Genomic DNA, 27,837 nt, shown 5'->3' with positions numbered 1-27,837 from the left:
GAGTCTCCAGCTGGATCCAGTGCCAGGCAAACCTCCAATGATGTGCCGGGACATATTCAGCCAGGCATGCAAAATAGCATCCTCTGCACAGCATGACCCCACATTCCCTATCCATGTGAGGTCATGCTGTGCAGAAGTGTCACAATGGGGTGCAATCCAGACCGGCGAGGATTGAGTCACTGCCTGCCCTGCAACCCTGGGTGCCTTAAATTGCTCTGCTGGTGCAGCTCCCTGTCTGGATGCTCCCAGCCAGCACATAAGCATGCACCGAGTGTCTGTATGATAAGTAACCTTGGACCAGCAACTCTGATACCAGCAGCCTGCTTGTTACACCCCAGCCACACTCTGGTATCCACCAGCTTTTTGGTTATACCGGGCAAGGTGACCCCAGTACCACCTAGTCCTGATTGTTCCCCAAACCCTGTGTTCTGCAGTGTCCAGCCCTCTCCTGGACTAATCAGAGGAATAATTTGTTTCATTTGCTCCTCTAAAGAGACAAACTGCACAATTTAGCACTGTAACTGGAGTTCGCTATCATTCGGTTCAAACCCAGCACTGGGCTGGTTTCGATTAAAAATAAGATAGGACGTGAAGCGAGTTCAGGTATGAAGGGCAGAGTTCGAAATGGTCACGAGCATCATAAAAGTGAAAGACACTTTCGAGAGACTAAGACAGAACAAAACCACAGTCCTGGTTCAAGGTAAGATCCTTACCACATCTCCAGCAAGATCGCTGATCACCCCCACAAAGTTCCTTTGTCAGCTGGGGTGAAAGATAACTTGTGGGGGAGGGGGTTGTTGTCCCTCTCTTTTAGAGCCAAGTGAAGCTTTGAAATGGATTCTTCGGAAGCTTATCCCTGCACAAGAGTAAAGTTCATTCAAGCTGTGAGGGAGGAGACATGGAGTCTCCAGGTGAAGGAAGTTCCAGGCTGGTTTCCTTCTCGCTGGTGTCCATTAAAATGCAAAATGATTTGTTCCTGCAGTCTCCCTCCGCTGCTGTGATGCTGACTGGTGATCTCCTCCCCTTGTTAGCTTGATGGCTTTGTTTGCCGTTTCTGTAAATGCATTCCCATTGCCTCTTAATGGATCTTGAAAGGTACCTTCAAGGGGGCAGAACCAGAACCATATTTCTTTGTCTAGGGTGGGGTAACTCCAGCCCTGCCTGGTGGACTTACTGTAAGAACATAATTTCCACTATGTTTGTAATTTTGAATTGGTCCCCGGTGCCCACACCACACAAGAATAGTAATGATCAGTGTGATATTAGCTTGTTACCCGCACAAAATTCTCTGTTACTCACACACTCTAGGGGCACCCACCTTTACCTAGTTCCTAGGGCTCAAGGCGTAACCCTCTCAATTTAGGCACCACCCTCACCCTTCTGTGGGCTCAGGTGTAACCTTACACTCTAGGGCACCCACTCTTACCCAGTTCCTGGGACTCAGGCGTAACCCTGTCAATTTAGACACCCATTCCCTCCAGGCTCCGGGCAAACACCCATTGGCTCCAAGCTTAATCTTTTGCGGGTTTATGGGGTCTTTTACCAGTGAAAGAACCTTAACACACTAATATCCCACTTAACCTCTGTTTATTAACAATCACCAGAAGCAGACTGCACACGCTACACATACAGTGCTCACCACTCCCAGTAAGACAGATGAACTTTTCCCAGCTGGCCAGTCAGGATCAGGTCCATCTGGGGGAACTCCAGCTTCTGCACCGTGTCGGTGGCAGAGTGTTGAGGTCTGGCAGCTCTGTTCTTGGGGCTGTGTCCTGGAGTTGGTTCCCAAAGAGCTTCCTTTTGGACCCCAGTTTATATAGTGAAACTTGGGGTCTGCTTAGCTATTCCTTAACCAATCATTATACTAAAATTTTACTAACCAATCCTAACACAGTGTAACAAAATTCTCTAACCAATCCTACGCCACCACCTTAATTCATTTACACCCAGCAAAATTAATTATGTAACCGATAGACACAATCAAAGAACCAGACAGAGCCCATACAAACAAACAATAGGGAAGCAGGGACCATAAAGACAAAACAATAAAGAAATGAGAATTTCACAACCACAACTATTGATAAGTGATTTCTTGCCAGACAGATGCTGTCAAACTAAGTTGCCTTTAACCATCTTAAGATCTGTTGCTTTCCCTGATGATAGTGGGTGCTATTAGGAGGGGGTGTCCTTAACAGCCAGATATTACATTGTTTTAATGTAATTTAGATGGAATGTGAGGTTATGACTTCCTGCTTCTTAGCTAATGGCTGCTGCTCTTGAAATCTGGCTCCAGACAAAGGCCTTAGGTTTAAGGCCTTACATTATGGCTACAGGAAAAGGCCAGATCCTCCTAAGCTTTCTATTGATTTTCTTACATGATACCGTTTAGATACAGGTTATGACATTACGTTGGGGTACACTGAATGGGTCAGGCCAGTTGAGACTCACTAGCCAATAGCAGAGAGCCCCTTGCCCTCTTGCATTAGGATGCTGCTAGGGTCACAGAAGGACGCCCCTGTTTGTGTATTCAGGGGCCGGACAGAATCATCCTGTGGACATGACCAGGCCTGGAGCGTGCAGCACATGCCTTGCATACGACAGCATCCCTGTTGTAGTTGAGGGCTCGTACACAGCTGGGGATACTGGCAGGGTTGGGTGTGTGGCAGCCTGCAGAACCCGAAAGCACATCCCCTCCCCTCTCCAAAGGCCACCCGTAGCTGTTGTGGCTCCCGATGTGGCAGAGAGCTCGCTGCGCTCCAGCGACACTCGCAGGCAGCACTGAGGTGCCCTCCTAGATATAATCCCTTCCTGGAGAGAATATCTGCCCTTCCTACCATGGGCCTGTTCCCTAGGCTGCATTTGAAATTGAGATACAGCCGATCGCATCTGCCAAGGATAAACCTATCCCCATGTGTTGATAGTGGCTTTATCTCCTCTAGACCCTTTAATTAAAGGATCCAGGTTTGGTCTTTCTCTTCCAACCTCCCTACTTCCATTCTCCCTCTCCCTGTTTGAAAGGACAAGAGTTACTGCATTAAATCCTCTCTGGTGTAACTGCCGTGAATCACCAGAGGTGAACTTGGCCCAGTGTTCCCTGGGGGTTAGCTTTGTTCCCCCGTATCAGTGTAATTCTATCTCTTGAAATGATTCCTGATAGCATCTGCCAGCTGCTCCCTGCTGGACCTTGTAGCTCTTGGGCCAAGGCAATGTCTGCTCCCCAGTGCTGTTGAGGATTCTGCTGCCCTGAGATACTAACGTCCTTCCTCATAACGGTCAGAGATAAGGGTGTGGCAGGACCTGCTGCTGCTGCTGCAAGGAGGAAGCTGAATAAAGAACATTTTCAAACAAATCTAATGGCGGTGTCTTTATTTAAATCACAGCATTTTGGTAACAGGAGTTGGAGCCCTGCAGGACATACATCCTCTGTGTGCATGAATCACAGGGACTGAACTGGTCATAAAGGCCAAAACCTCTTTCCTGGCCTCTGCGGCATGCCCTGCAGGCTGGCTCCATGGGAATACGAGGTCCACCAAGCAACAGCACACCCCACAGTACCTCGGAAGGGGGACGGCCCGTGGCTGTAAGGCCACACCTACAGAGGCCCCGGGAAGAGACATGGCAGGTGCTGTCTACTCAGGGCTGGCCAGCAGCTTCATGGAGCACAGGGTCTGGGGGACCAGGAGAATTGGGTGCACAGGGGAAGCTGGGGCGTAGAGGAGAGTTGGGTGCACAGGGGAAGTTGGGGCATATAGGAGAGTTGGGTGCATGGGGGGAAGTTGGGGCATATAGGAGAGTTGGGTGCACGGGGGAAGTTGGGGTGTATAGGAGAGTTGGGTGCACAGGGGAAGTTGGGGTGTATAGGAGAGTTGGGTGCACGAGGGAAGTTGGGGTGTATAGGAGAGTTGGGTGCACGGGGGAAGTTGGGGTGTATAGGAGAGTTGGGTGCATGGGGGGAAGTTGGGGTGTATAGGAGAGTTGGGTGCACGGGGGAAGTTGGGGTGTATAGGAGAGTTGGGTGCATGGGGGCAGTTGGGGCATAGAGGAGAGTTGGGTGCATGGGGGAAGTTGGGGTGTATAGGAGAGTTGGGTGCATGGGGGCAGTTGGGGCATAGAGGAGAGTTGGGTGCATGGGGGAAGTTGGGGTGTATAGGAGAGTTGGGTGCACAGGGGAAGTTGGGTGCATGGGGGGAAGTTGGGGTGTATAGGAGAGTTGGGTGCATGGGGGGAAGTTGGGGTGTATAGGAGAGTTGGGTGCATGGGGGAAGTTGGGGTGTATAGGAGAGTTGGGGGTGGGTGCAGGGTACTGGTCCTGGCAGAGGTGTAGGGGAGAGCTGGGGAGGGTGTGTGTGATCTTGGGGCTGTTGGGTATTTTGGGGATGCTGTGGGGGAGGGGCAATGCGGGGGGAGTTTCTGGGGTGCCGTGGAGGAGGGGAATGCAGGAGGAGGGACTTGGGGGGGTCTCGGGTGCGAGCGGAAGGGGCAGGGGGTCCCTGGCCCCGCCAAACCCCTCCGAGCCTGGCGGACCCACTCCGCTACGGAGAGTGCGTCTGGCCCTTTAAGAGCCGGCGCAGAGGCTGAGCTAAGCCCCGCCCCGGCTGAGCCTGACTGGCAGCCGGTCGCTCCAATCGGGAGCTGGGATCCGAGCAACGCGTGGCAATTGGGGCCGAGGCGGGGAGGCCCCCCTGCCCCCCAGCATGGAGCCGGCCGCCCGCGCGGGCCCTCGCGCAGGTGAGAGAGCGGCCGGGGGCTGCGGTGCGCGGCAGCGTGACGTCACGCACAGCGATGGAGTGACGTGGGTGGGGAGGGGCGGGGCCGGGGTAGAGACAGGTAGCGACCCAGGGGCAGGTGTGGATCGGGGCAGGCAGGGGGAGGGGCAGGCAGAGGCATTAGGGGCTAGGGGCTGGCAGGGGCTATGGGGTAGGAGCAGGTGGGGATGGGGGCAGGCAGGGCCCAGGCATAGGGACAGGTGGGGATAATGGCAGGCATGGGCGGGGTTAGGGGCAGGGGTAGGTAGGAGCATGTGGGGATAGGATGTAGGGGCTGGCAGGGGCTATGGGGTAAGAGTAGGTGGGGATAGGGGCAGGCAGGAGATGAGGTTGGGGCAGAGGCCGGTGGGGATTAGGGGCTGGCAGGGGTGGGATTAGGGGCAGGCAGGGGCACGTGGGAATAGTGTATAGGGGCTGGTAGGGGCTATGGGGTAAGAGTAGGTGGGGGATAGGGGCAGGCAGGAGATGGGGTTAGGGGTAGGGACATGTGGGGATAAGGGCTGGCGAGGGCTCGGTAGGAGCAGGTATGAATAGGGGCAGGCAGGAGGTGGGGTTGGGGCAGGTGGTGGCATGTGGGGATAGGGGTTGGCAGGGGCTCAAGGGTGGAGGGAGGGGCAGAAGGGATAGGGGCTGGAAGGGGCCCAGCCCAGATGTAGAGTTGAGCTGGGGGGAGGCAGGGGCCCAGGGGTAGGCAGGCATGAGAGAAGCCCCAGGGGGATACTGGCGGTCTCTGCAGTGGCTGTGCAGTGACCGAGGGGCGGCGCAGGGCTCCCTGCCAATGACCCCAGTGATGGTGCTGCTCCCTGGGCTGAGTTGTGCCCCTTGGAACACCAGCTCAGCACCGGCCTCTGTGTGTAGCCCTCTCTCAGTGAGCTCCGAATCTCTTGGACAGCAGCATCTGTAGGGGTTGCACATGCCCTGTGCACTTCTGAGATCATAAAGGGTAAAGTGGCTGCAATTGTTCCTCAGTTCCCTCTTCCCATCTGAGGCAGCGAGAAAGAGTTGTTGAGTTCGCCTGCTACCCTGTAACAGTTTTTCTCTGAGCTCTCTTTGGATCAAGACCTATCCCGTATTTTGTCTTATGTTAACGATTTGAATTTTGTTTTACTCTTTCTTTCTGATTATTTAAAAAACAAAACAAAAAATCCCTTTTTTGTTTTGCGCCCTGTCCACATCTAATGGCAGACTTGCAGGCTTTGGGTTACAAGGCCTGTCCATCCTGTGAGGGACATCCTGTTAGCTGACAGCCACAGCCCATCTTTTTTGCCTCAGGGAAATACATATCCCTGGCTGGTGCTCAGTCTGAATATGAAAATCCCATGACACCTGCCTCGAGTTTTAGCTGCTGCAGAAATCCATGTGAATCATCTCAGTTCCAGAAGAGAGAGGATCTTCCTCTAGATCGGACCAGGCTCCCATGAAGTCATCCTCTGCTAGTGCCCATACTAGCTGGCGCACCACTGCTAAAACCAATGTGGACAAGAAGTTGATACCAGAGAAAGACTCAGCACTAGTGACCTCTGCATTTCTGACCCTGGTTTCAAATCCAGCACCAAGAAATGAGGGAAGTCAGAACACCGAGGCAGACATGGATCCAGGAACCACTCAGCGTCCTTCCATAAGGAGAGGTGGAGACAAGGATCAGCCCTCCAGGGAGAAGACTACTAAGCTCTCTACAGTTGCAAAGGCTAGTGAACCTCTCTCAATCATAAGCTTGGCTCTGGAGAAACGTGTCCCAGTACTGATCTTAACACCATCCATAGGATTGGTACTGATGTCAGCAACACAGGTGTGAATGGAACCTGCGGACTCCTTATTAGAGGAACCAGTACTGACGATGTCCCAGGTACCACTGCCTCGATTGGCACCAATGCATGTTCCCATCACAGCACTGAAATCACCGTACAAGCTGGCACCAATCGTTGAGGACATTTCTTCATCATCCCTATCTCCAGGGCACTCATTCTTGCTGATCTCTAGCAGAGAACCCTTTCCTCTGAAAACAAGGGAAGACTCTATAGAATGGTTTAGAGGCTTGTCCCTCCAACCGCTCTGTGGGTGGCACTGGACTGGTCAACCACAATCAAGCCAGCCATTTCTATATAACATGCTGCCATGGATATGCTGGGGACCCCCATCCCATGCCTCCGGGAGCTGTTCTTCCCACCTAGAAAGAGAAGATTAAGGTTCGCCTATGCATAGTCAGATTGCCATCATCTGTCTTGGGAAAACAGAAGCAGGGAGTTGAGGTGAGTGCATCTGAATGGGGACACCCTCTCTTCATGTCCAGATGAAGCTGTCATCTCTGCCAACATCAGCTCTGGACAGCTTCAGGGCTTTCCAGGGCCTGCTTTCCAGAATTGCAGAGACCCTGGGTACAGAAACCTCTGTGGTAGACGAAAAGGCATGTATGCTGTTTGACAACCTGTGCTCAGCTACACCAGCCAGAGTCACTCTTCCGATTAACGATAGTATCCTAGAAGTCTCAAAGTCACTGCGACAAACACTCGCCCACAGCCAAACAAGCAGAAAGGCACCACGAGGTGCCACAAAAGGATTTTGAACGGTACTTTATGCACACAATGCAGTGGCCTGGGCCTCAGCTAGACTATGCCTACTGTGAGGCGAACAGAGGCAATCCAACACGCTGGAGGTTACCTTAAATTTTAGACTGTCCATCTGAAAAATCCCAGAAAGTTGGCAGGAACATTAATAGACTATAATAAAAATAATGTAAAGTAGCATCAAATACTTGCTCAGGAAAATAATAAACTTTAAATTACCATCACAGTAAAAGAAGGTTTTTGTACAATACGCTGTGTCACCCCAAGAGGGAATTGACAACTCCTCTCCCTGGCTGCAAAGCCCAGCTTCACCCCAGCTGTCCCATCTTTTCCTCTCTCTGGCTTTTGATGCTCCATTACTTCGATGCTATGGTGACTGCATCTCTTTCCAACAGATGCACCTGCTCCTCAGCTAGAGGGCCATACCCCTTCCCAGGCACCCAAACTGTATCCCTCTGTCAGTGTCTCAATGGTCACCTCACTGGCCATACGCTCTGTGCCTCTCGAGGCCAGGCTCCTTGTACACTGCCTTTTGTGGTCCAACTTCCTCAGCAAATCTCCTGTTTGCCTCAGTGTAGTCTCTTTTTACTTCCTCCTTCTTGAACTGCCTTTCCACTGCCTATTCTATGGCAGATTCCGAGCCCCCTCTCCAGCTTGAGCTGCCCTCTCGTCGACTGTCTCTCACCCTAGGACAGCACTCTGTGCTGCTGTGTTACATATGCAGGCCCTGACATTACCCCGTTGGTCAAACCTGAAGCAGGTGCTAGTGCCAAGGCCAGGATTATTACATCCAGCACTAGGCTCACTGGTTGTATCTGCTATCCGCGAAAAATCAAAACAAACAAAAAGTACCCCCCAAGATGAGGATCCAAAACAACTAGACCTTTTGGGAGGAAGAAGCATAGCTCTGCCTCACTCCAACTTCATATTTCAAACTGCCACGCTGTCAGGGGTTCCCCCCATTCTGAACTCTGGGGTACAGATGTGGGGACCTGCATGAAAGACCCTCTAAGATTATTTTCTACCAGCTTAGGTTAAAACTTCCCCAAGGCACAAATTCCTTTCCTTGTCCTTGGACGGTATTGCTGCCACCACCAAGTGATTTGCACAAAAATTCAGGGAAGGGTCACATAGAAACCTTATCACCCCCAAATATCCCCGCAAGCCCCTTCACCCCCTGTCCTGGGGAGACTTGAAAATAATGTGAGCACAGACCAGATCCTTTGTCTTCAGGACACTGAAAACCAATCAGGTTATTAAAAGAAGAACTTTATTATAAAGAAAAAAGTAAAAGAATCACACCTGCAAAATCAGGATGGAAGGTAACTTTACAGGGTAATGAAAAGATTTAAAACACAGAGGATTCCTCTCTAGGCTCAGCTTCACAGTTACAAAAACAGGAATAAAACCACCTCTGTAGCATAGGAAAAAATTACAAGCTAAAACAAAAGATAACCTAATGCCCTACTTACAATTTCTGTGATTTTTTAGATGGATTATTCTAGGTATATTTTCAGGAGATGTTGTACCTGTTTGGCTTCTCTCTCTGTCCAGAGATGGAACAAAACAAAGAGAACTACAAACAAATACTTTCAAATCTAGGGGGAAGAATCTTCTTCCCTCATTGGTCCTTCTGGTCACGTGCCAGGTTATCTGAACTGTTTAATTCCTTTCAGCAGGGGTTCTCAGACTTCTGTACTGGTGACCTCTTTCACATAGCAAACCTCTAAGTGCGACCCCCCCTTATACATTAAAAACACTTTTTTATATATTTAACACCATTATAAATGTTGGAGGCAAAGCGGGGTTTGGGGTGGAGGCTGACAGCTCGCAACCCCCCATGTAACAACCTCACGGGGTCCCGACCCCCAGTTTGAGAACCCCTGCCTTACAGGTAAGGCAATTCAGTACAGTTGCCAAGGAGGGATTTTATGCTACTCTTTCCTCTATATTTATAACACAAGCCTTCTTGGCAAAGTACAACTACCTAAGCTGGGAAAGGGTCACCCCATTTATCTTGAGTCTCCCAGGAGTTCAAAGATATTATTATTATGGTAGGTCAGCTCAGGCCAGATTGTCCCTCCAGACCACTATAGACACACCAGACACAGCCGCTAGGTCCATGGCCACTGCTGGGACCATCAGGAGAGCCTTGTGGTTGCAAGCTGCGGGCCTCCCTAAAGGGGTACTGCAGGCAATTGGAGATCTGCTGTTTGATGCCATGAATTATTTAGTGAGTGTGCAGATGATGCTCTCCACTCCCTCAAGGACTAGAGGGCCACATTGCACTCACTACAAATTTACACACCGGTCTCAAACTTTAAACCTTATAAATACCTGGGGTAGCCTTGACAGAGGGTGTCCTACTCAGAGAATAGACCCTCCAAATATCCACCACAAAAGTGACCGGGATACTCCAGGAGGACACCCTCATAGCCATCTAGCATTGACCACTCCACACTTGGTACCAGGCAACAGGTTTGAAATAAGGTAATAATTGGAGATATACCAATCTCCTAGAACTGGAAGGGACCTTGAAAGGTCATCGAGTCCAGCCCCCTGCCTTCACTAGCAGGACCAATTTTTGCCCCAGATCCCCAAGTGGCCCGCTCAAGGATTGAACTCACAACCCTGGGTTTAGCAGGCTAATGCTCAAACCACTGAGCTATAGTTGAGTACCACATTCACACTTGTGGAAAGTTGACTCCTCCTTTGGATGTCACTTTTCCCCATTCCATTGAGTTTGGGCTGCCATAGCAACAGACAGATGGATACCAGATGTAATTGCCTGTGGCCACCCTGTCCAATTCCAACCTCTGCCCCTTTCCCTGTCCTTCAGGGACTCATCTCATAAGAATACTGAGGGGAAAAAAACAACAAGGTGCCTCCTGGTTTATCTAGAAGCCATAGAGGAAGTACCTCAGGAGTACAGGGGAAGAAGCTGCTATTCCTGGTATTTTCTTATCCTGAAGAAGCAAGGGGAGGTCTTTGTCCTACCCTAGACCAGAGAAGATTCGGGATGGTGTAACACTTGCCTTCATCAGCCCATCCTTTGAGCTCAAGATTGGTTCGTGGCTCTATCACAGTGTGGTCTTGGTCCATGACTACGGCATCGAGGTGCTACCATAAAACAAATTCATTATAATACTTACAGGTTTCGTACTTCATGCTGCCATCCACCCGGCTCACAGGAAGTACCTAGGGAGCCCAGTCATTACATCTGAAAGGGGCCAATTTTATGGCTTTGCCGAGGTGGCAGGTAGATGTGAAAGCTGAAATCTAACCAATTAGATTTGCCAATTTGATAAATATTATAGCCAATATTTTAATGGAATTTAATAATGATAACCCCTTTTCATTGAGTCTGGGGTTTACTAATTTTTAACATCAGTTTTTTCTCAGGTCTGTAGTTACCTTGTTCAGTACTTTTCAGATCAGGACACCTAGTTATTCTTAACGAATCAGCAAGTTCATTAATTCACCAAGAACCACATAGATATGCAATCAGTAGTTTTATAGATTAAGTTGAGATATCAGAGGTTCTAGGCATGTACTGAATAAAACGGACTCTCCTGCAAATGATTTACATCAACAGCATTGAGGCCAAGCAGTTATAGTAGAGAACAATACAAATCACTAAGATTTCTTATTACATATATTTATCAGCAATCAGTTCTTTAGTATCTCTAATATATTTATCACACTTGAAGTAGTTCTCCAAGGAGTAAGGATGCACTTGTCTTAGGGCACTCTTATAAGTTGCTATTTCGCGTTTGGTTTGAAAGCGACTAGATGAAACATCAAAAGCAATTAAAGATATTGTTTGTGGCTTTTGGTCCAATTTCCATGGTCTTCCAGAGAAGAAACATGTATAGCATTACTTAATTAAAATCCAACATATGGTTCCTTAGGGTCTTACTTGAAAGAAAAGGTATGGCAGCCTGCATATATGTGATGCTGCTTGGCAGTCTTCGCTTGAGGCCATTGCAGGCCTGGCTGAGATCTGCCTATTCTCCTACTAAACACAGCATGAGCAAAAGTTGTTCCCCCACATGTCCTGAATTGGTGGCTAGACCCCAGAATTGTTTGAAGAAGGCCATTATCTTACACATACACCCTCTGAAGGTAATGCTAGTCATGGATGCCTCAGGAACTGGTTGGGGAGCCTGACTCAATCCCCTGTAGATTTAAGGGACCTGCTCCGGAAAGGACATGGCTCTTAGCTTGCATGGCATTCCAGCCTGTTCTGTGCCATACCGTGGTGCTGATACTAACAGACCACACGTCTACAGTGTACTTTATCTCCCAGCAGTCAGCAACAATCTGGCAGATTTCCCAAGCAGATGATTCATTCCCAACCACGAGTGGTCAGTGATGGAGGTCTCCTTAACGGACAAGGCTGTTCTGGCTAGCGGGCCTGCTCCAGATGTGTGTTCAGTCTCCCACTTCCAGGTTGTCTGGACATATTGTTGCAGGGTCACGGTCAGACATTTCCTCTAGATCTGAAATCATTGCATCTGCCAGCCTGGATGTTGGTTGGTTGAGTGGCATGGACACAGACTGCTCCCTACTTGTGCAAGAGTTGTGCAAAGCAAGGAAATCTTCCCTGAGAATTTATTCCTCAAAATGGCAATTCAAAAAGTTTTAAAAGATTCTCTTTGGGGAAAAAATGTGTTTTGGAAAAATTCAGAATTTCACTTCGGAATTTTAAAATTTTATTTCTATTTTTTTTTCATTTTTATATTTTGATTATTTTGACATGATTTCATGACCTATCAGCAGTAATGTGTGCTATTGCTACTGACCTAGATTAATAGATGGGCAGGCCAGAAGGGACCATTGTTGTCATTTATTCTGATCTCCTGTATAACGTGGCCCAGAGAACTTCCCCAAATAATTCCTAGAGCAGCTCTTTTAGAACAACATCCAATCTTGATTATAAAATTGACAGTGATGGAGAATCCACCATGATCTTTGGTGAATTGTTCCAGTGGCTAACTACCCTCACTGTTAAAAAATATATATATATCTTATTTCCAGTCTGAATTTCTCTAGCTTCAACTTCCACCCCTTGACTTGTGTTATAGATAGGGCCAGGGGCGGCTCCAGACCCCAGCACGCCAAGCGCGTGCTTGGGGCGGCATGCCGCGGGGGGCACTCTGCCGGTCGCCGGGAGGGCGGCAGGTGGCTCCGGTGGACCTCCCGCAGACGTACCTGCGGAGGGTCCGCTGGTCCCGCGGCTCCGGTGGAGCATCCGCAGGCACGCCTGCGGGCGGTCCACCAGAGCCGCGGGATCGGCAACCGGCAGAGCGCCCCCCGCGGCATGCCGCTGTGCTTGGGGCGGCGAAATCGCTAGAGCCGCCCCTGGATAGGACCCTACCAAATTCACGGCCATGAAAAACGCGTCACAGACTGTGAAATCTGGTCTTTTGTGTGCTTTTACCCTATAGCGCACAGATTTCACAGGGGAGACCGTTTCTCAAACTGGGGGTCCTGACCCAAAATGGGGTTGTGGGGGTGGGGGGAGGTTGCAAGGCTGTTTTAGGGGGTGTCAGAAGTAAGGGTGGCAATACCATACCATATGACCCTTACTTCTGCGCTGCTGTCTGCAGAGCTGGGTGGACAGAGAGTAGCGGCTACTGACCAAGGGCCCAGCTCTGAAGGCAGCAGCGCAGAAGGATGGCAATGCCATACCAGGCCATCCTTACTGCTGCGCTGCTGCTGGCAGCGGTTCTGCCTTCAGAGCTGGGCTCCCGGCCAGCAGCCACCGCTCTCTGGCTGCCCAGCTCTGAAGGCAGCGCTGCCGCCAGCAGCAGCGCAGAAGTAAGGGTAGCAGTACCGCAACCCCCCTCCAATAACCTTGTGATGCCCCCACAACCCCTTTTTGGGTCAGGACCCCTATAATTACAACACCATGAAATTGCAGATTTAAATATCTGAAATCATGAAATTTGTGATTTTTTTTTAAATCCTATGTCTGTGAAATTGACCAAAATGGACGTGAATTTGGTAGAGCCCTAGTTATAGAATCAGGATTAGAAAGTACTGCAACGGTCATCAAGTCTAACCCCCTGCCAAGATGTAGGATTTCTTATGTCTAAACCATCCAAGACAGGTGGCTACCCAGCCTCTTTTTGAAAACCTCCAGTGAAGCAGCTTCCACGACTTTCCTAGGCAGTCAGTTCTGTTGTCTTACTGTTCTTACCATAGACGCCGATATCGTGGGTACTCTGGGGCTGGAGCCCCCTCGGGGAAAAATTGGTGGGTGCTCTACACCCACTGGCAGCCAGACTCCCTGCCCTGTCCCCCCCCCATCCCAGCTCACCTCCGCTGCCGCCGCCTCCTCTCCTGAGCACATTGTTCCTGCTTCTCCTCTCAGTGCTTGCTGCCACGAAACAGCTGTTTCATGGTGTAACAAGCTGTGGGAGAGAGCGGGAATGCGGTGCGCTCGGGAAAAGGAGGGGCCGGGGCAGGGATTTGGGGAAGGAGTCAATAGGGGCAGGGAGGGGGCGGAGTTGGGGCGGGGACTTTGGAGGAAGGGGTTGGAATGGGGGCGGGGCGTGAGCACCCACCGGCGCCAGGAGACGTTGGCGCCTGTGGTTCTTGTAGTTAGGAAGTTTCACAGCTGGAGCCGTGAAATTGACGAGACTGACAGCCAACAGCCCATATAAGTAACGCAGTGTCTACACGGACACTGCATCGCCCAAACTACACCGATATAAGCCTTACGCCTCTCGTGGAGGTGAAGTTCTGATGTCAGTGGAGGAGGGCACTTACATCAGCAGGAGAAGGCTGTAGTGTGGGCACTGACATAATTAGGTCAAGGTAAATGACCTTATGTCAACCTACCTGTAGTGTAGACCAAGCCTAAGGCTAAAACTGCTGTGCTGTAGTTTGAACCCAGTGCTTCGTCCTGCCCTCTAGCAAGAGAGAATAATTTTTCTGCATCTTTTTTATTGCAGCCTTTCAAATACTTGAAGACGGCTATCATGTCCCCTCTTAATCTCCCCTTTTCAAGACTAAACATACCCAGTTCCTTCAGTCTTTGCTGATCTGTTTTGCATTCCATCCCTCTGATCATCTTTGTTTCTCTGCATCCTTTCTATACAGTGGTGACCAAAATTGGATACAGTACTGCAGCTGAGGCCTAACCAGTGCCTAGTAGAGAGATACTATCACCTCCCATGACTTGCAGGCTATGCCTCTGTTAATGCAATCCAAAATTGCATTTGCTTTTTTTGCAACAGCATTGCATTGCTGACTCACGTTGAGATTGGGATCCACCACAACTCCCAGATCCTTCTCAGCAGTGCTGCTGCCAAACCAGTTATCCCCTATTCTGTATTTGTGCATTTGTTTTTTCTTCCCTAAGCGTAGCACCTTACAATTGTCTTTGTTGAATTTCATTTTGTTGTCTATAGCCCAGTTTTCCAATTTATCAAGATCCCTTTGAATTTTAGCTCTATCCTCCAAAGTGTTTGCAACTCTCCTTAGCTTTGTGTCATCTGCAGATTTGATCAGTCTGCTCTTTAGTCGTACATCCAGGTCATTAAGAAAGAAAAGATGTTAAACAACATCAGACCCAGAACAGATCCCTGTGGAACCCTGCTTGAGACCTCATAGAATATCAGGGTTGGAAGGGACCTCAGGAGGTATCTAATCCAACCCCCTGCTCAAAGCAGGACCAATCCCCAGACAGATTTTTGTCCCAGATCTCTAAATGGATTGAGTTCACAACCCTGGGTTTAGCAGGCTAATGCTCAAACCACTGAGCTATCCCTCCCCCCTTTCAGTCTGATGCCATTCCAGTAATAGTTAGTCTTTGTTTGTTATTGTTTAACCAATTATGTGTTAACTTAATGATAGTTCTACTGAGCCTGCATTTCTCCAGCTGACTTATCAGAATGTCATGTGGGACTGCGTCAAAGTCCTTGCTAAAGTCCAGGTATATTGTATCCACTGCATTCCCCATGTCCACCAAACCAGTTACGCTGTCGAAGAAGGAAATCAGGCTGGTTTGACATGATTTGTTCTTAGTAAATCCAGGCTGGTTGCTAGTCATCACCCCTTCAGCCTCCAGGTATTTGCAAATGGGATGTTTTATACATTGCTCTAGTAGATCCCAGCTATCAAGGTCAGGCTGAGTGGTCTGTAGGTCCCCGGCTCCTCCTTTCCCCCCTTTTTAAAGATGGGAACCACATTAGCCCTTCTCCTGTTTTCAGGACCTCTCCTGTCATGAGTTTACAAATATTATTGCCAGTGGCGCCGAGATTTCTCCAGCTTTTCCCTTCAGCACCCTAGGGTGAATAGCCGCAGGCCCTGCTGACTTGAATTCATTCAGATGAGTCAGAAGATCTCTGACGTGTTCTTTACTTATCTCGACCTGCATCCCTTTCCCTTTATTGTCTATGATAACTTCACTGGTCATCCAGTCACATTCTGTTTTGTGTGACGACTGAAGAAAAGTAGGCACTGAGCAGCTCTGCCTTCCTGTCCTCTTCCATTACCAGCTCACCTTCTCCATTGAGGAGTGGGCCCACACCATCACTGATCTTTCTTTTTGTCTGAGATAATTTGTAGAACCCCTTCTTGTTGTCGCTAATATTCCTTGCCAGCTGTAACTCATTCTTTGCCTTGGCTTTCCTGGTTTTTTTCCCTATATGCTCATGCTATTCCCATATAGACTTCCTTGGTGACATGTCCCTCCATTTCCTGTAAGCATCCCTTTTGGATTTCAGATAGCTAAAAAGCAACTCGTGCAGCCACACTGGTCTCCTGTGGCTCTTCTTATCCTTCCTTTGCATTGGAATAGCTTGCTGTGGAGCCTTCAGGATTACATCTTTTAGAAACTGCCAGCCCCCCCCCTTTGACTCTTTTTTTCCTAATTGATCTTTCCTATTTCTCTGAGTTGGTTGAAATCTGCCTTTCTGAAGTCCAGGATCCTTGTTTTGCTGTTTTCATGTCTTAGGATCTTGACTTCTATCAGATCATGATCACTTCCTCCCAAGTTCCCAACCACCTTCGCGTTCACAACTAATTCATCAATGTTGGTCAAAACCAGATCCAAAATGGAAGACTCCCTAGTTGTGTCCTCAACTTTCTGAATCAGAAAGTTGTCCCCTATCTTCCTCTGCCAGATTGAAGAGCCCATTATCAAATACTCGTTCCTTATTAGTTCTCTCATACTTTTGTTCCAGGGACTCGGTGGTTTTTACTGCTCAATATGAGGTCAACATAAATTAGTTATGTTGCTGTCATATCATGACATAATATAATTGAAATATTCTTGTTTATTTTCATTTTATTTTTTAAATTGTTACGGGCAACTCCTACTTATTACTGCTTGAAACGTTGTATCTTTTTTAAATCAAAAGGCCTCCTGTTTGTGTTGTAACAAAATAGTTTTACACTTAGACACAAACGCAACACAGTTGCAATAGATCTTGTACAAAGTAGGCCTTGTAAAGTATCAATGGGAATGTTATAGTCCGCTACGTATTATTACCCTGTTTATATGAGTGTATTATCATTGTATATGAAGTTATGAATCTTTGCTATGTGTTTGTATCTCAAACATATTGTGTTCCTGGGTAACACCCACAAGACAGATTTACATCAAGACCAGCCAGCCATGGTTGATGAGCCATCAAGAAGAATCAACTCTTCCAATGGGCCCCTCCTGAGGATGTCTCAGAGAGCACGTGGACAATGGAGGCCCAGTGTCTCAGCAGGGCACATAAGACGTGTGATCCGTGACTCCATATTGGAGACAGTAACTTTCCACGCGCATGCGCTGAAGGTATAAATGGAGACTTTTTCCTACTCCACATCTGTGGACTATACGTTTTAACAAAGGGAAGCTTTGAACAATGGACTGAGAACCCCCGGTCTTTTGGGTGGTCAGGAGAGACTTACTGCCAGCTAGCAGATTTAACATCACTGCTATTATCCTGATCTACAAATCTGAAATCAACTGTAATGTGTATGATTCATTTGAACCTTTTAATAACTCTCTTCTTTTATTAATAAACATTTAGTTTTAAATTTACTAAAGGATTGGCTATCAGCGTGGTTTTTGGGTGAGATCTGAAATAGATTTTAACCGGGGATGAGTGTCTGGTTTTTTTGGAACTGGAAGAATCTAATACCCGTGATTTCTGGTTTTAATCATAATTTATCACAGAAGTCTGGTTTGTCTGGCTAGTGCACGAGGGCTAGGGGGCCTGAAGGGGTCTGTCTGTGGCTCCATAATAACTAGCAGAGTATTTGGAAGCGGACATTTGTTACGGGCTTGGTGAAATCTTACGATAGCATATCCACCAGTCTGGGGTCTATGAGAAAGGGGGGTGCCTTGGTGTATTTGACCCTCCTTTTTATAGTTTCAGCCCCTCTCTTGAGAGTCATTTCCAGCTGGGCTCCAGGAGCAGTGTTCCCTCTAAGCTGCGCAGCTGCCCAAGAATCAATCAAGTGCCGCACACTGATTAGTAGAGCCACGCACATCCAGCACGTGAGTTCAGGTGCCCCTCCCCTCGCTGCTCTGCAGCTGCGCTGCTCCTGCCCTCTGCCGTGGAGCCCTGGCCAGACGATCCCTGGGACCTTTCTGCTGGTTGTGCAGAGCGGGGGGGTGGGGGGAAGGCGCTGATGTCAGGGTGTTCCCCTCCCTCTGCCTATGTACCCCGTCTCCGCAGAGCAGGGGAGGAGAGACAGCACTCAGGAGCCGGACGGAGCTGCTGTGGTCTTAACTAGCCTTCCGGTGAGTGTCTCTGTGCTTAAAGACACAGGCACAATCTCTCATAGACTTCCCCAGCAGCCAGCGCGCGCACACACACAGTCTCTCTCTCTCACACACACACACACACACTTTCTGTCTCACACACACACACTGTCTCACACTCTCTCTCTCTCTCACACACACACATTCTCTGTCTCACACACACTGTCTGACACACCCACTGTCTCTCACTCACACTTAAACTCTGTCTCACACATACACACACACTCTGTCTCTGACATAAGAAGAAGAACATAAGAACGGCCGTACAGGGTCAGACCAAAGGTCCATCCAGCCCAGTATCCTGTCGACCGACAGTGGCCAATGCCAAGTGCCCCTCTCTCTCTCTCTCTCACTCACACACACACACACTCTCTCTCTTTCACACTCACCTCCTAACACATACTTGTGTTGTTGTTACTTCTTGGGTACTTCCTTCAGTGCACATATATTCTGTGTAATTTTATTCTTTCAAGGTGCTGTTGGTTTAGTTTTTTGCTTGGTCTGTGCATTTCATAATTTTATTTCTCTCTAATGCTTAAATTTAATTCTTTGAGTAGTGAATTCTAAAATGCCTAACCTGTCCTGGCTGGAGTAATTATCCCTATTTGGTAACTTTTTCAAAAATATATATTATATCAAGGTTTTCTGTTTCTACTGGTGGCACACATCTGCACATAGACCAGGAGCGAAAGAATCTATGTGGAAGGATGTTCCCTGCTGCATTTTTTCTTCTATTTGAGCTTTCTTTGTTTCCCTTCCTGCTTGATGACTCTGTTTACAGCTTAAATGCAAATTAAGCAGAACACCTGTTCCTTTATTTGAGACAGACCTGTTTGCCAACCTCAGTTTGAGCAGGGCTGTGGGTTTGGAACATGTGTTCTTCACACCACACAGTGGAATCTTATAACTTCAGATACAATGTTGCCACACACTTTTTATCAAGATGATACTGACCAGCAAATTACAAGTTTTCAAATGATACCTTACAAGGCATACTTTGTACACAGTTTATTACAGTAGTATGGGGGTTGGACTAGATGACCTCCTGAGGTCCCTTCCAACCCTGAGATTCTATGATTCTATGTAGGGTATGAATACAGAGGTACGTTCTGTCACACCTTTACATTGGCTAGAAGCATCCGTGAACTTCACGCTCTCATGGCTTACCCTCCTCACGCAGCCTGTCACAAGGATCAGGTGAAGCCGAGACCTCATCTGAAGTTTATCCCCAATGTAGTCTCAACATTTCATCTGAACTAGTCTGTCGGCTCATGTGTGGTCCTTTCCCAAACCCACTCTCTGGACACTTCAGGGGCACTACACTGACAGAACAAAACCATCCATCTCCTGGTCTCTTCATAGCCATCTCCAGGGCTTGGAGAGGGCAGGCTCTTTTGCCCCAGAGGATATCCATACCTCGATGTATTGCCGGATGGCTGGTGGGCCTCTCCCTCCGGCCATTGAGGCTCACTCCGCCGCAGCACAAGCCACATCATCTGCTTGTATCTGAAATCTGCAAAGCAGTGACGCGGGATAACCACCTGAGCTTCGTTAAGCACTGTGTGCTTGGCCTAGCTGCGGGTCAGATGCCAAGGACCGGAGAACAGTTCAGCTAGATCAGCTGCCTTCCAGATGGAACACTGCTTGCCAGCCACCTCCGGCAGGATCCACACTGATGTGTTTTTGAAGCAGTGAGAACGGTCACTTACCCTACGGTAACTGGTTCTCTGGGATGTTATCAGTGTGGATCCACCCTCCATCCCTGCTTGTCTGGAGCCCTCCGCCTGCAGGATTCTGAATGAGGGAACTAAGGGGCGGTTGCCGCCTTTCCACGCTTTTTGGAGCTCTCAGATTGGAGCGCAAGGAAGTGCATGGTGCATGCATGGCCCAGATGGCCACGGCTGTTCAGGTCTCATCTCCTGCACACCTACACTCGAACCCCCCTTGACAACAGCATCTCAAAGATCTGCAGTTATGGTAAGGTAAGGAACGGTCCTTTGCATGGAGCGGGGCCATTAGTGCCATGATTTGAGATTTTTTTTTTTAAACTTCAAATGAGGAGGCAAAGAGTAGGAGCCCTGACAGCTGCTCCCCAGGCTCCTTCCTAGTGTTAAGGTGCTTTCTGTCTTTGTACTATTCCCTCCCTGTACTCTCTTCCATCCAAGGAAGGATTGGGAGATTCACCGCTTCGGTTTAAACTCTTATGATTAGTGATTTATTGGTTACAAACCTTTCCCAAATGTGTCTGTCTCCACAGCCCAGGGAATGACTTGTGTCTGGATTCTGTTTTTCTTGCAGATGAGAATGGGATGGGAGCTGACAACGAGGAGGCCGGGCGAGCTCAGAACACTCCTACGATAGTGGAATCGCTCATGGCGTTAACAGAAAGGTTCAGAGAGCGTGATTCCCAGGGTCCCGGCAAAGAGGATTCCTCTGGGAGTCCGAGCGGGACACAGTGGCAGCGGGGAGACACTGCAGGGAAGAGACAGAGTAAATCTGACTGGGGCCAGCCAAAGAGCCAACCAAGAGAGAAGCTCCATCAGTGTCCTCAGTGTGGGAAAAGTTTTGGGCACAGCTCACACCTTATTACACACTGGAGAGTTCATACAGGAGAGACACCCCATCAATGCGCCGAATGTGGGAAGAGGTTCAAGCACAGGTCTTCGCTCAATACGCACCAGAGAGTGCACACAGGAGAGAAGCCCCACCAGTGTCTTGAGTGTGGGAAGAGCTTCCGACACAGCTCCCACCTGATCACGCACCGGAGAGTCCACACAGGAGAGAAGCCCCATCAATGCGCTGAGTGCGGGCGGAGATTCCGGCACAGCTCTTCCCTGAACACGCACCGGAGGGTGCACATGGGAGAGAAACCCCATCAGTGCGCTGAGTGTGGGAGGAGATTCCGGCAGAGCTCGCACCTGATCACCCACCAGCGGGTCCACACTGGAGAGAGACCCTACCAGTGCGCCGAATGTGGGAAAACCTTTGCTGGCCACTCCGCGTTCTCCACCCACCAGTGGATCCACACTGGAGAGAAGTCCCACGCGTGCGCCGAGTGCGGGAAGCGGTTCCGGCACAGCTCCTCCCTCCATGCCCATCGCCGAGTGCACACTGGAGAGAAACCCCATCAATGCGCTGAGTGCGGGAGGCGATTCCGGCAGAACTCGCACCTGATCGCGCACCGGAGGGTCCACATGGGGGAAAGTCCCTTCCGCTGCCCAGGGTGTGGGAAAGGATTTAGCCACGGCACAGACCTCATTCGACACTGCAGGAAGGTGAGTCCCCTGGCTGCCAGGGCAGGGGTGGGATACAGGGACACTCTGTGACATTACCCAGGGTACAGTCTGGACTGATGAACAACTGTGTCACTTCAGTTCTCCAACCTGGGGTGCCTTTTACACTGTTTGAGAGCTAGCACTCCCGGTCTGCTCACACACAGCCTGCAGCATGTACGTTACTCCCACTTATAGTGTCTGAGTGCTGCAGCTGGCCACTTTTGATTTACACTGCAGAGCACCACCAGCAAACTCCCAGTCCTGGACTGTCCCCAGAAATGTATGTCTTGGACTGCCCAGCCCTCTCCTGGACAATACAAGCTCACACAAAGCTCATCATTTTGTTAATAGAAAATGATATGCACAAGTCCTGTTATCCCACACGGAGTTTCCCGAACACCTCAGTTCGAACACACTGTTTTAGATAAAACAATAAACAAGTTTATTAACTGCAAAAAGATTTTAAGTGAATATAAGTAATGAGGCATAAAAGTCAGAATTGGTTACAAGAAAATAAAAGAAAAGCACAACTACACCTCTACCCCGATATAACGCGACCCGATATAATGCGGGTTCGCATATAACACGGTAAAGCTCAGAGCAGCGTGTTAAGGGTACCGGACCAGGCTGGGGCCGAGGGGTTTGATAAGGGGCAGAGGGTCTCGGGGGCGGTCAGGGGCTCCTCCCCCAGGGTCTGGGGGGAAGGAGCTGAGGGAGGGCACTTTTGGGGACCCCGCAGTCTCGGAGTGGCCCAGGGGATTAGTGGGGGGCCGGGAGCAGCCCGCTTTGCTTCCCTCACCACGGCCCCAAACGTGTCACTTGGGGGAGGGGGCTTGGGGGAAGGGATCCCTCACACACTCACCAGCAGCGGCGGAAGCAGAGGAGCCCAGCCCCAGCCTGCTCCACTCTGCCAGCTCCTAGCTGCAGCGCTCCACTTCCCGCTGCAGGTGAGTACGGGGGGGCGGGCGTCCTTTCCCCAACCTACCCGCAGTCACCGGCGGCAGGAAGTGGAGCACCACATCTGGGAGCTGGCAGAGTGGAGCGGGCTGGGGCCGCCTCGCTCTGCTTCCCGCTGCCGGTGAGTGCGGGGGGCGTCCTTTCCTCAACCTCCCTGCACTCCCCGGTGGCAGGAAGCGGAGCAGCCCAGCCCCAACCAGCTCCACTCCGCCAGCTCCGTCTCTCTTACCAGGTTACAGCAGTCGTACTCGCTGAATTTCTTCCCATCAGGATCCCTCCTCCAGTCCAAAGCTGTTTCCTTTGTTCTCCAGAGGTTGTGGATGCCATGGGTAGAGAGAAAGGGAGGAATAATTTGGGGCATCTGCTCTCCCTTATTGTTCTTTCTCTTCTTTGAGAATCATCTCCAGCTAAGGTTCAGAACAGAAAGTCTGTGTGGATGGGAACCCCCAGCTGTTTCTTTATCAAGATGTAGATTCCCCCCCCCCCACACACACACCCTCTTTCCTGCCAAAGAATGGCGACTTTACCAGGTGATGCTCTATTTGATTTTTTTGACACCTGGCTGAAGTGTCGAGTAGCCTTTTCTCTCTGGGGAACTGGTTTGTGACTGCTCCCCAGACTTTGAATATGTCTTAGTAACAACATATAGTAGAATCTTATAACTTTATATACACACATATTTTACCAGGACAATAATTGTCAGTAAATTATGAGTTTTCAAATGATACCTCACAAGGCATACTTTGTACAGAATTTCTCATAGTCCTGTAAAAGGGGTGAACGTAGTAGTACAGACTGTCACACACTCTCCTCCCCAAACTGGTACAATCTGTTCCTGGGCCTTAGGGCTTGTCTACACATAAATGTTAATCCAGAATGAAGTGGGGTGTGAATTTAAATGGATTAACTATCTCAGATTAATTTGACACGTGGATGCTCTTATTCTGGAATAAATGTGCTTTATTCTGAATTAGCTTAATCCCAAAGTGAATTAAACTAATTTGGAATAAGGCATGCTTATTCTGGAAGTAGAGCCGGAATAATCTGAGCCCTTAGAAAGGCAGCTTTCTCTGTTGCGGTAGAACTGTTTCTCTGCCTGTCTTGTCCACTTACAATAATAAATATTTAAACCCAAACCAGGGTTTGGACAGGGCCAGAATCCTCCTGTCTCAGGGCATGAACTGCCCTCTAACTACTGGGGGAGAGGAGAAATTTCCCTGGGGGCAGGGCTCCCATAGCTGTCTCCTGTAGGGTTTGGGGCACCTTCTTCCAAGCTGCTGTCAGAGACTGGATACCAGGCACCGGGCTAGAGGGAGCCCCAGGTGCCTTGAATCCAAGGCCAGAGCCACAAAGGCATCACTGCCTCTTGCCTTTTCCCTCTCAACAGAAAGCAAAGCTGCACAGAACGCGCGGTGCAAGCCCCTGCTGCTCCGTGCGCGGATGAGCAGCGGGGCAGGCCCGGGAGAGGCAGGCCCTGAGCAGGGGGCGTTTGTTCTTCCAGGTGCCAGTGACGTTTGCAGACGTGGCTGTGCACTTCACGGCGGCAGAGTGGGCCCTTCTGGGCGACAGCCAGCGGGAGCTCTACCGGGACACGATGATGGAGAACTATGGGAACGTGGCCTCGCTGGGTAAGCGATTTGCTTTTCTAGGCCTTGGCTCAGGTTTTCTCATCATCCCTTAGACTTCCTAGGGCTCAGCTTCCGTAGTCCCCAGAATCTGTGTGAGAGGCTGTCACCCCCCGCTCCCAGAGCCACGCCAGCAGGAGATGGGACAGGCCAGCTTTCCTCGGTTCGCAGCCTTTAAGGGCAGATGGGTTCATTAGATCGTCCAGTCTGACTTCCTGTGTGTCACAGGCCCTGACATGTCACCCCAATACCCCTATTTTGAACCCTGTGACTTCAGTTAAACTAAAGCCCTTGAGCCACTCCCCTATTGTGAACCAAAGGCAGAGAACAGGAGAGATCCAGGCATCACCAGCACCTGAGCCCCTGCAATGGCAGGGAATTGGTTAGGGGTGATCCGAGCAGGTGACCCTCGTCCCATGCTGCAGCAGAAAGTGAACACCCCCCCCCTCACACACACATGGTCCTTGCCTATCTGACCAAGGGGAAGATTCCTTCCCAACCCCAAATCCAGCATCGGTATGAGCCCGAGTGTGTGAGTGAGGGAGCAGCCGGGCGTCTAGAGAGAGGATTCTCTGCACCACCTCAAACCACCAGCCCACCCCAGCCAAGATCCTGTCTCTCGCTGTGGCCAGAACTCTGATGCTTCAGAGGAAGATGGAAAAATTCCCTAGATTACAATTGAGCATCAGTGGGAGGAAAATCCTTCCTGACCCCTTCAGGTGCCTGGCTGAAGCCATGCAGCTTGAGAGTGGATTACAGTCATTAGGATCTCCAGGACGTGTTCCCAGAGCGCAGCATTGTGCTTGGCAGAGGAGGTTTCTGGGTGTCTTGCCTACTACCCATATTCAGAAAGTCCCACTCCCTGCCTGGGCTCGACTGCGGGGGGGGGAGGGGGGACTCTGGTTCATTCACCTCTGTCCCTGGCAACTGGGGTGACAAGGGGCTGCCCTCTGTCCTGCTCCCTGCCCGGCTGCCAGGGAGAGTGGGTCGGACTTGCCTGGGGGAAGGGGGAGGCACAGGGAGAGAAGGACAGAACCCCCGGGGCCCCTCCCTGCAGGTAACGTGGGGCGGGGAGAACACGGCGGCCCCAGACTGTGCGGGGGGAGGGTCACTTGGCAGGGGAGACATATGGGGTGGTCACATGTCCTCCCTTTTAGCTTGTGGCCCCCCCATCATAACTTGCCCCCAGAGGGGGAAGGACAGTAGTGCCAATGCAGGGATTGGATTTACCTCTGAGTTGGAGATGGGGGGTCCATTGGTCTTTAGCAGAGGCGTTGGGGTCTTAACAGGGGCACATCAACTCCCCTCGCAGACACTTCGCCTCCCCAGAAGGCTTCCGTGGTATTTCCCCAGCTGTGCGGATCCCACGTCCTTGTGGGCACGGGAAGGGTGGCTGGGGTCAAAATAATGGAACAATGACGGCTGAGACGTTTGGCAGGCTGGGACCTTACCTGCGGACTTTCCCATGAGCAGGGATTCCTAGTCACAAGCCCGACATCATCTCCTGCCTGGAACGAGGAGAGGAGCCCTTTGTCCCAGCTGCCCAGGGCCTTGAGGAACCAGAGATCCTGAGAGGCATCTACACAGGTGAGGGATGAGATAAAACCCCTCCGAACACGTGGATGGAGGAAATGAAATGTTGGGACCCTGGGAAAGCGGCGTGAGGGCCCCCAGGTCTGGTCTCGGCTGGAGACGTGCAGTGTTTGCCTTGGCTCTGAAAAGCCCCTTTCTGCCTGGGGGGATTCACCGCCTGAGTACCAGAGAGTTCTGGAACCATAAATCAAAACACAAACGTAGAGTCCTGAGGCCAGAAGGGACCATTACGCCCATCCAGTCTGGTCTCCTCAATCACCCGGGCCAGAGAACCTCCCCTGAAGAATCCTGATCCGGCCCCAGGGCTAGTGACTGAGCCAGAAAGGATCTTAGTGTTCGAAAGAGAGAGTCACCCCTGCAGCCCCCCCACTCTGGCGCCTTCCCTTCACTGTTCCCTTTCTTAGCTGTCCTTGCCCATCTCCTCCCCTCGGCAGATGCATGTTGCGCGTTGGGCTCTGGGGTTCGTGCCCTGGGAGCAGTGGTTATCAGTGACACACCTGTGGGCAGTTCCTATTCCCGAGGTTCCCTGTCTCCCACCCCCAGGGGATGGCTCGTGCCCAGACGGCCTCTTTATCCCAGATGATGACGGGATTGTGCCTCCAACTCGAGAGTCCTCATCTGGGAATCCCGACTGGAGAGTGGGCAAAGCAGTGGGCACCCTCTGGAGCTGCATGGAGAGAAACCCCCTCCGTGCACTGACTGTGGGGGGCGTCACAGCTGGTGTTGCATCAGAGACACCCCGCCGGATAGAAACCAGCAGGGATGCGTGCCCTGGGCCCAGGGGGCCCCGTCCCACCAGACACATTCTGCATCACACGCCATTCGAGGCATGTGGGGTCAGCCGTGAGTTGTGGGCTCGGGGAAAGGGAGCACATTCCTGGGGTGATTAATTGCTTGGGAATCATATAACAGGGGGACATTGGGGTGGAAACCAGAGGAGAAAGATTCCTGGCTGATCTTTGGCAAGTCACTGCCCTGCTCTCTGCCTCAGTTTCCCTATCAGTAAAATGGGGATAATGTTACTGACCTTTGTCAAACACTTTGTGGTCTAGTGATGAAAAGCACTAGACAAGAGCTAGGTCTTATTGTTATTTGATTTGATTTGATTTGATTATTAAGGAGAAGCACCTTGGGCTTATTGATCATTGCTTAGGTGCCAGTGATCATTACTTGATTACATTTGTCAGGCGCAAACACTGTACTTTAAATTGGCCTGTTTCACAAAGCTGAAAACAGTGACTAGTCAATGAGCTGGGAGAAAGCATTTAATCAGAAAATTGTGAATGCTCTTTTGGAGTTGTATAAGAACATTCTACTAGATGCCCCAAAAGCCCAAATTCCCCAAGCAAGAAAGAAGGCTATACCGATGGGGGGGAAAACAACAACCTGGCTTAGAGGAGAAGCGAAAGCAAATATAAAAAAATACAATACATAACATATGGGGGGAAATATAAATTAGATGCTAGGAATTGTAGAAAATTGCTAAGGGAAGCAAAAGGACACAAGGAGATTATCTATGGCCAGCCGAGTTAAGGACAATAAAAACATATTTTAAGAATATTCAGAACAAAAGGAAACCTAAAAATGGTATTTATCCATTAGTAGGTGGAAATGGTAGAGCTGACAATAACATAGAAAAGGCAAACATGTTCAATAAATATTTCTGTTTTCCATTTGGGAAAATGCTAGATCATCTATTCATGTTATATGATGGTGAGAAATACTTTCTATTCCAACCGTGACTAAGGAGCATGTTAACAGCAGCTACTTTTAAAGCAGCAGATCCGGATAACTTGCATCTAGGAGTTTTAAAAGAGCTGGCCGAGGACCTTGCTAGCCCATTAATGCTGATTTTCAAAAAGTCTTAATACACTGGGGAAGTCCCAAAGGACTGGAAGAAAGCTAATGTTGTGCCAGTATTTTAAAATGGTGACGAGTTCACCCTGGGTAATTGTAGGCCTGTGAGACTGGCATTGATCCCAGGCAAAATAATGGAATGGTAGCTATCCAACTCAATCAATAAAGAATGAAAGGAGGGTAATAGAATTAATGGCAATAGCATGGGTTTATAGAAAATAGATCTGCTCAAACTAACTTGATCTCTTATTTTGATGTGATTACAAGTTTGGTTGATAAAGGTAATAGCATTGATGTGGTATACTTAGAATTTTGTGAGGCATTTGACTTGTGAACACAACATTTTGATGAAGAAACTAGAACAGTATGAAATGAGCACGGTGGCACCCATTAAATAGATTAAAAACTGGCTGGCTGACAGGTCTC

The 27,837-nt window shown here is 49.7% G+C and overlaps 1 protein-coding gene across 3 annotated transcripts; it reads left to right on the top strand.

The window, feature by feature from the left end:
• The first annotated feature begins 230 nt into the window (after nt 1-230).
• On the top strand, nt 231-27,820 carry LOC123350580 (zinc finger protein 3-like). Of its 3 annotated transcripts, XM_044989223.1 has the most exons (6): nt 231-700; nt 20,403-21,379; nt 23,838-23,964; nt 25,435-25,548; nt 26,098-26,381; nt 27,294-27,820. In XM_044989223.1, the coding sequence occupies exons 1-6, from the start codon at nt 625-627 to the stop codon at nt 27,294-27,296; spliced, it is 1,581 nt and encodes a 526-aa protein (XP_044845158.1). In that variant the 5' UTR covers nt 231-624; the 3' UTR covers nt 27,297-27,820. The 3 variants fall into 3 exon arrangements, with proteins under 3 accessions (XP_044845158.1, XP_044845156.1, XP_044845157.1); XM_044989221.1 differs by having other exon boundaries at nt 26,098-27,820; XM_044989222.1 differs by lacking the exon at nt 231-700 and adding an exon at nt 4,644-4,728 and having other exon boundaries at nt 26,098-27,820.
• Nucleotides 27,821-27,837: the final 17 nt, after the last annotated feature.

The sequence above is a fragment of the Mauremys mutica genome, chromosome 15 (genome assembly GCF_020497125.1).
Source record: "Mauremys mutica isolate MM-2020 ecotype Southern chromosome 15, ASM2049712v1, whole genome shotgun sequence".
In the NCBI taxonomy this organism is placed as follows: domain Eukaryota; kingdom Metazoa; phylum Chordata; order Testudines; family Geoemydidae; genus Mauremys; species Mauremys mutica.
The sequence above is the reverse complement of the archived record's forward strand: the minus strand, read 5'-3'. Positions and strand labels throughout refer to the sequence as shown.

Excerpts from the sequence above, each read along its gene's own strand:
- LOC123350580 (XM_044989221.1), top strand. The coding sequence starts at position 625 with ATGGTCACGAGCATCATAAAAGTGAAAGACACTTTCGAGAGACTAAGA. Across the intron at positions 21,380-23,837 it reads TCATTCGACACTGCAGGAAG|GTGCCAGTGACGTTTGCAGA; the intron begins GTGAGTCCCCTG and ends TTGTTCTTCCAG. Across the intron at positions 23,965-25,434 it reads TGGGAACGTGGCCTCGCTGG|GGATTCCTAGTCACAAGCCC; the intron begins GTAAGCGATTTG and ends TCCCATGAGCAG.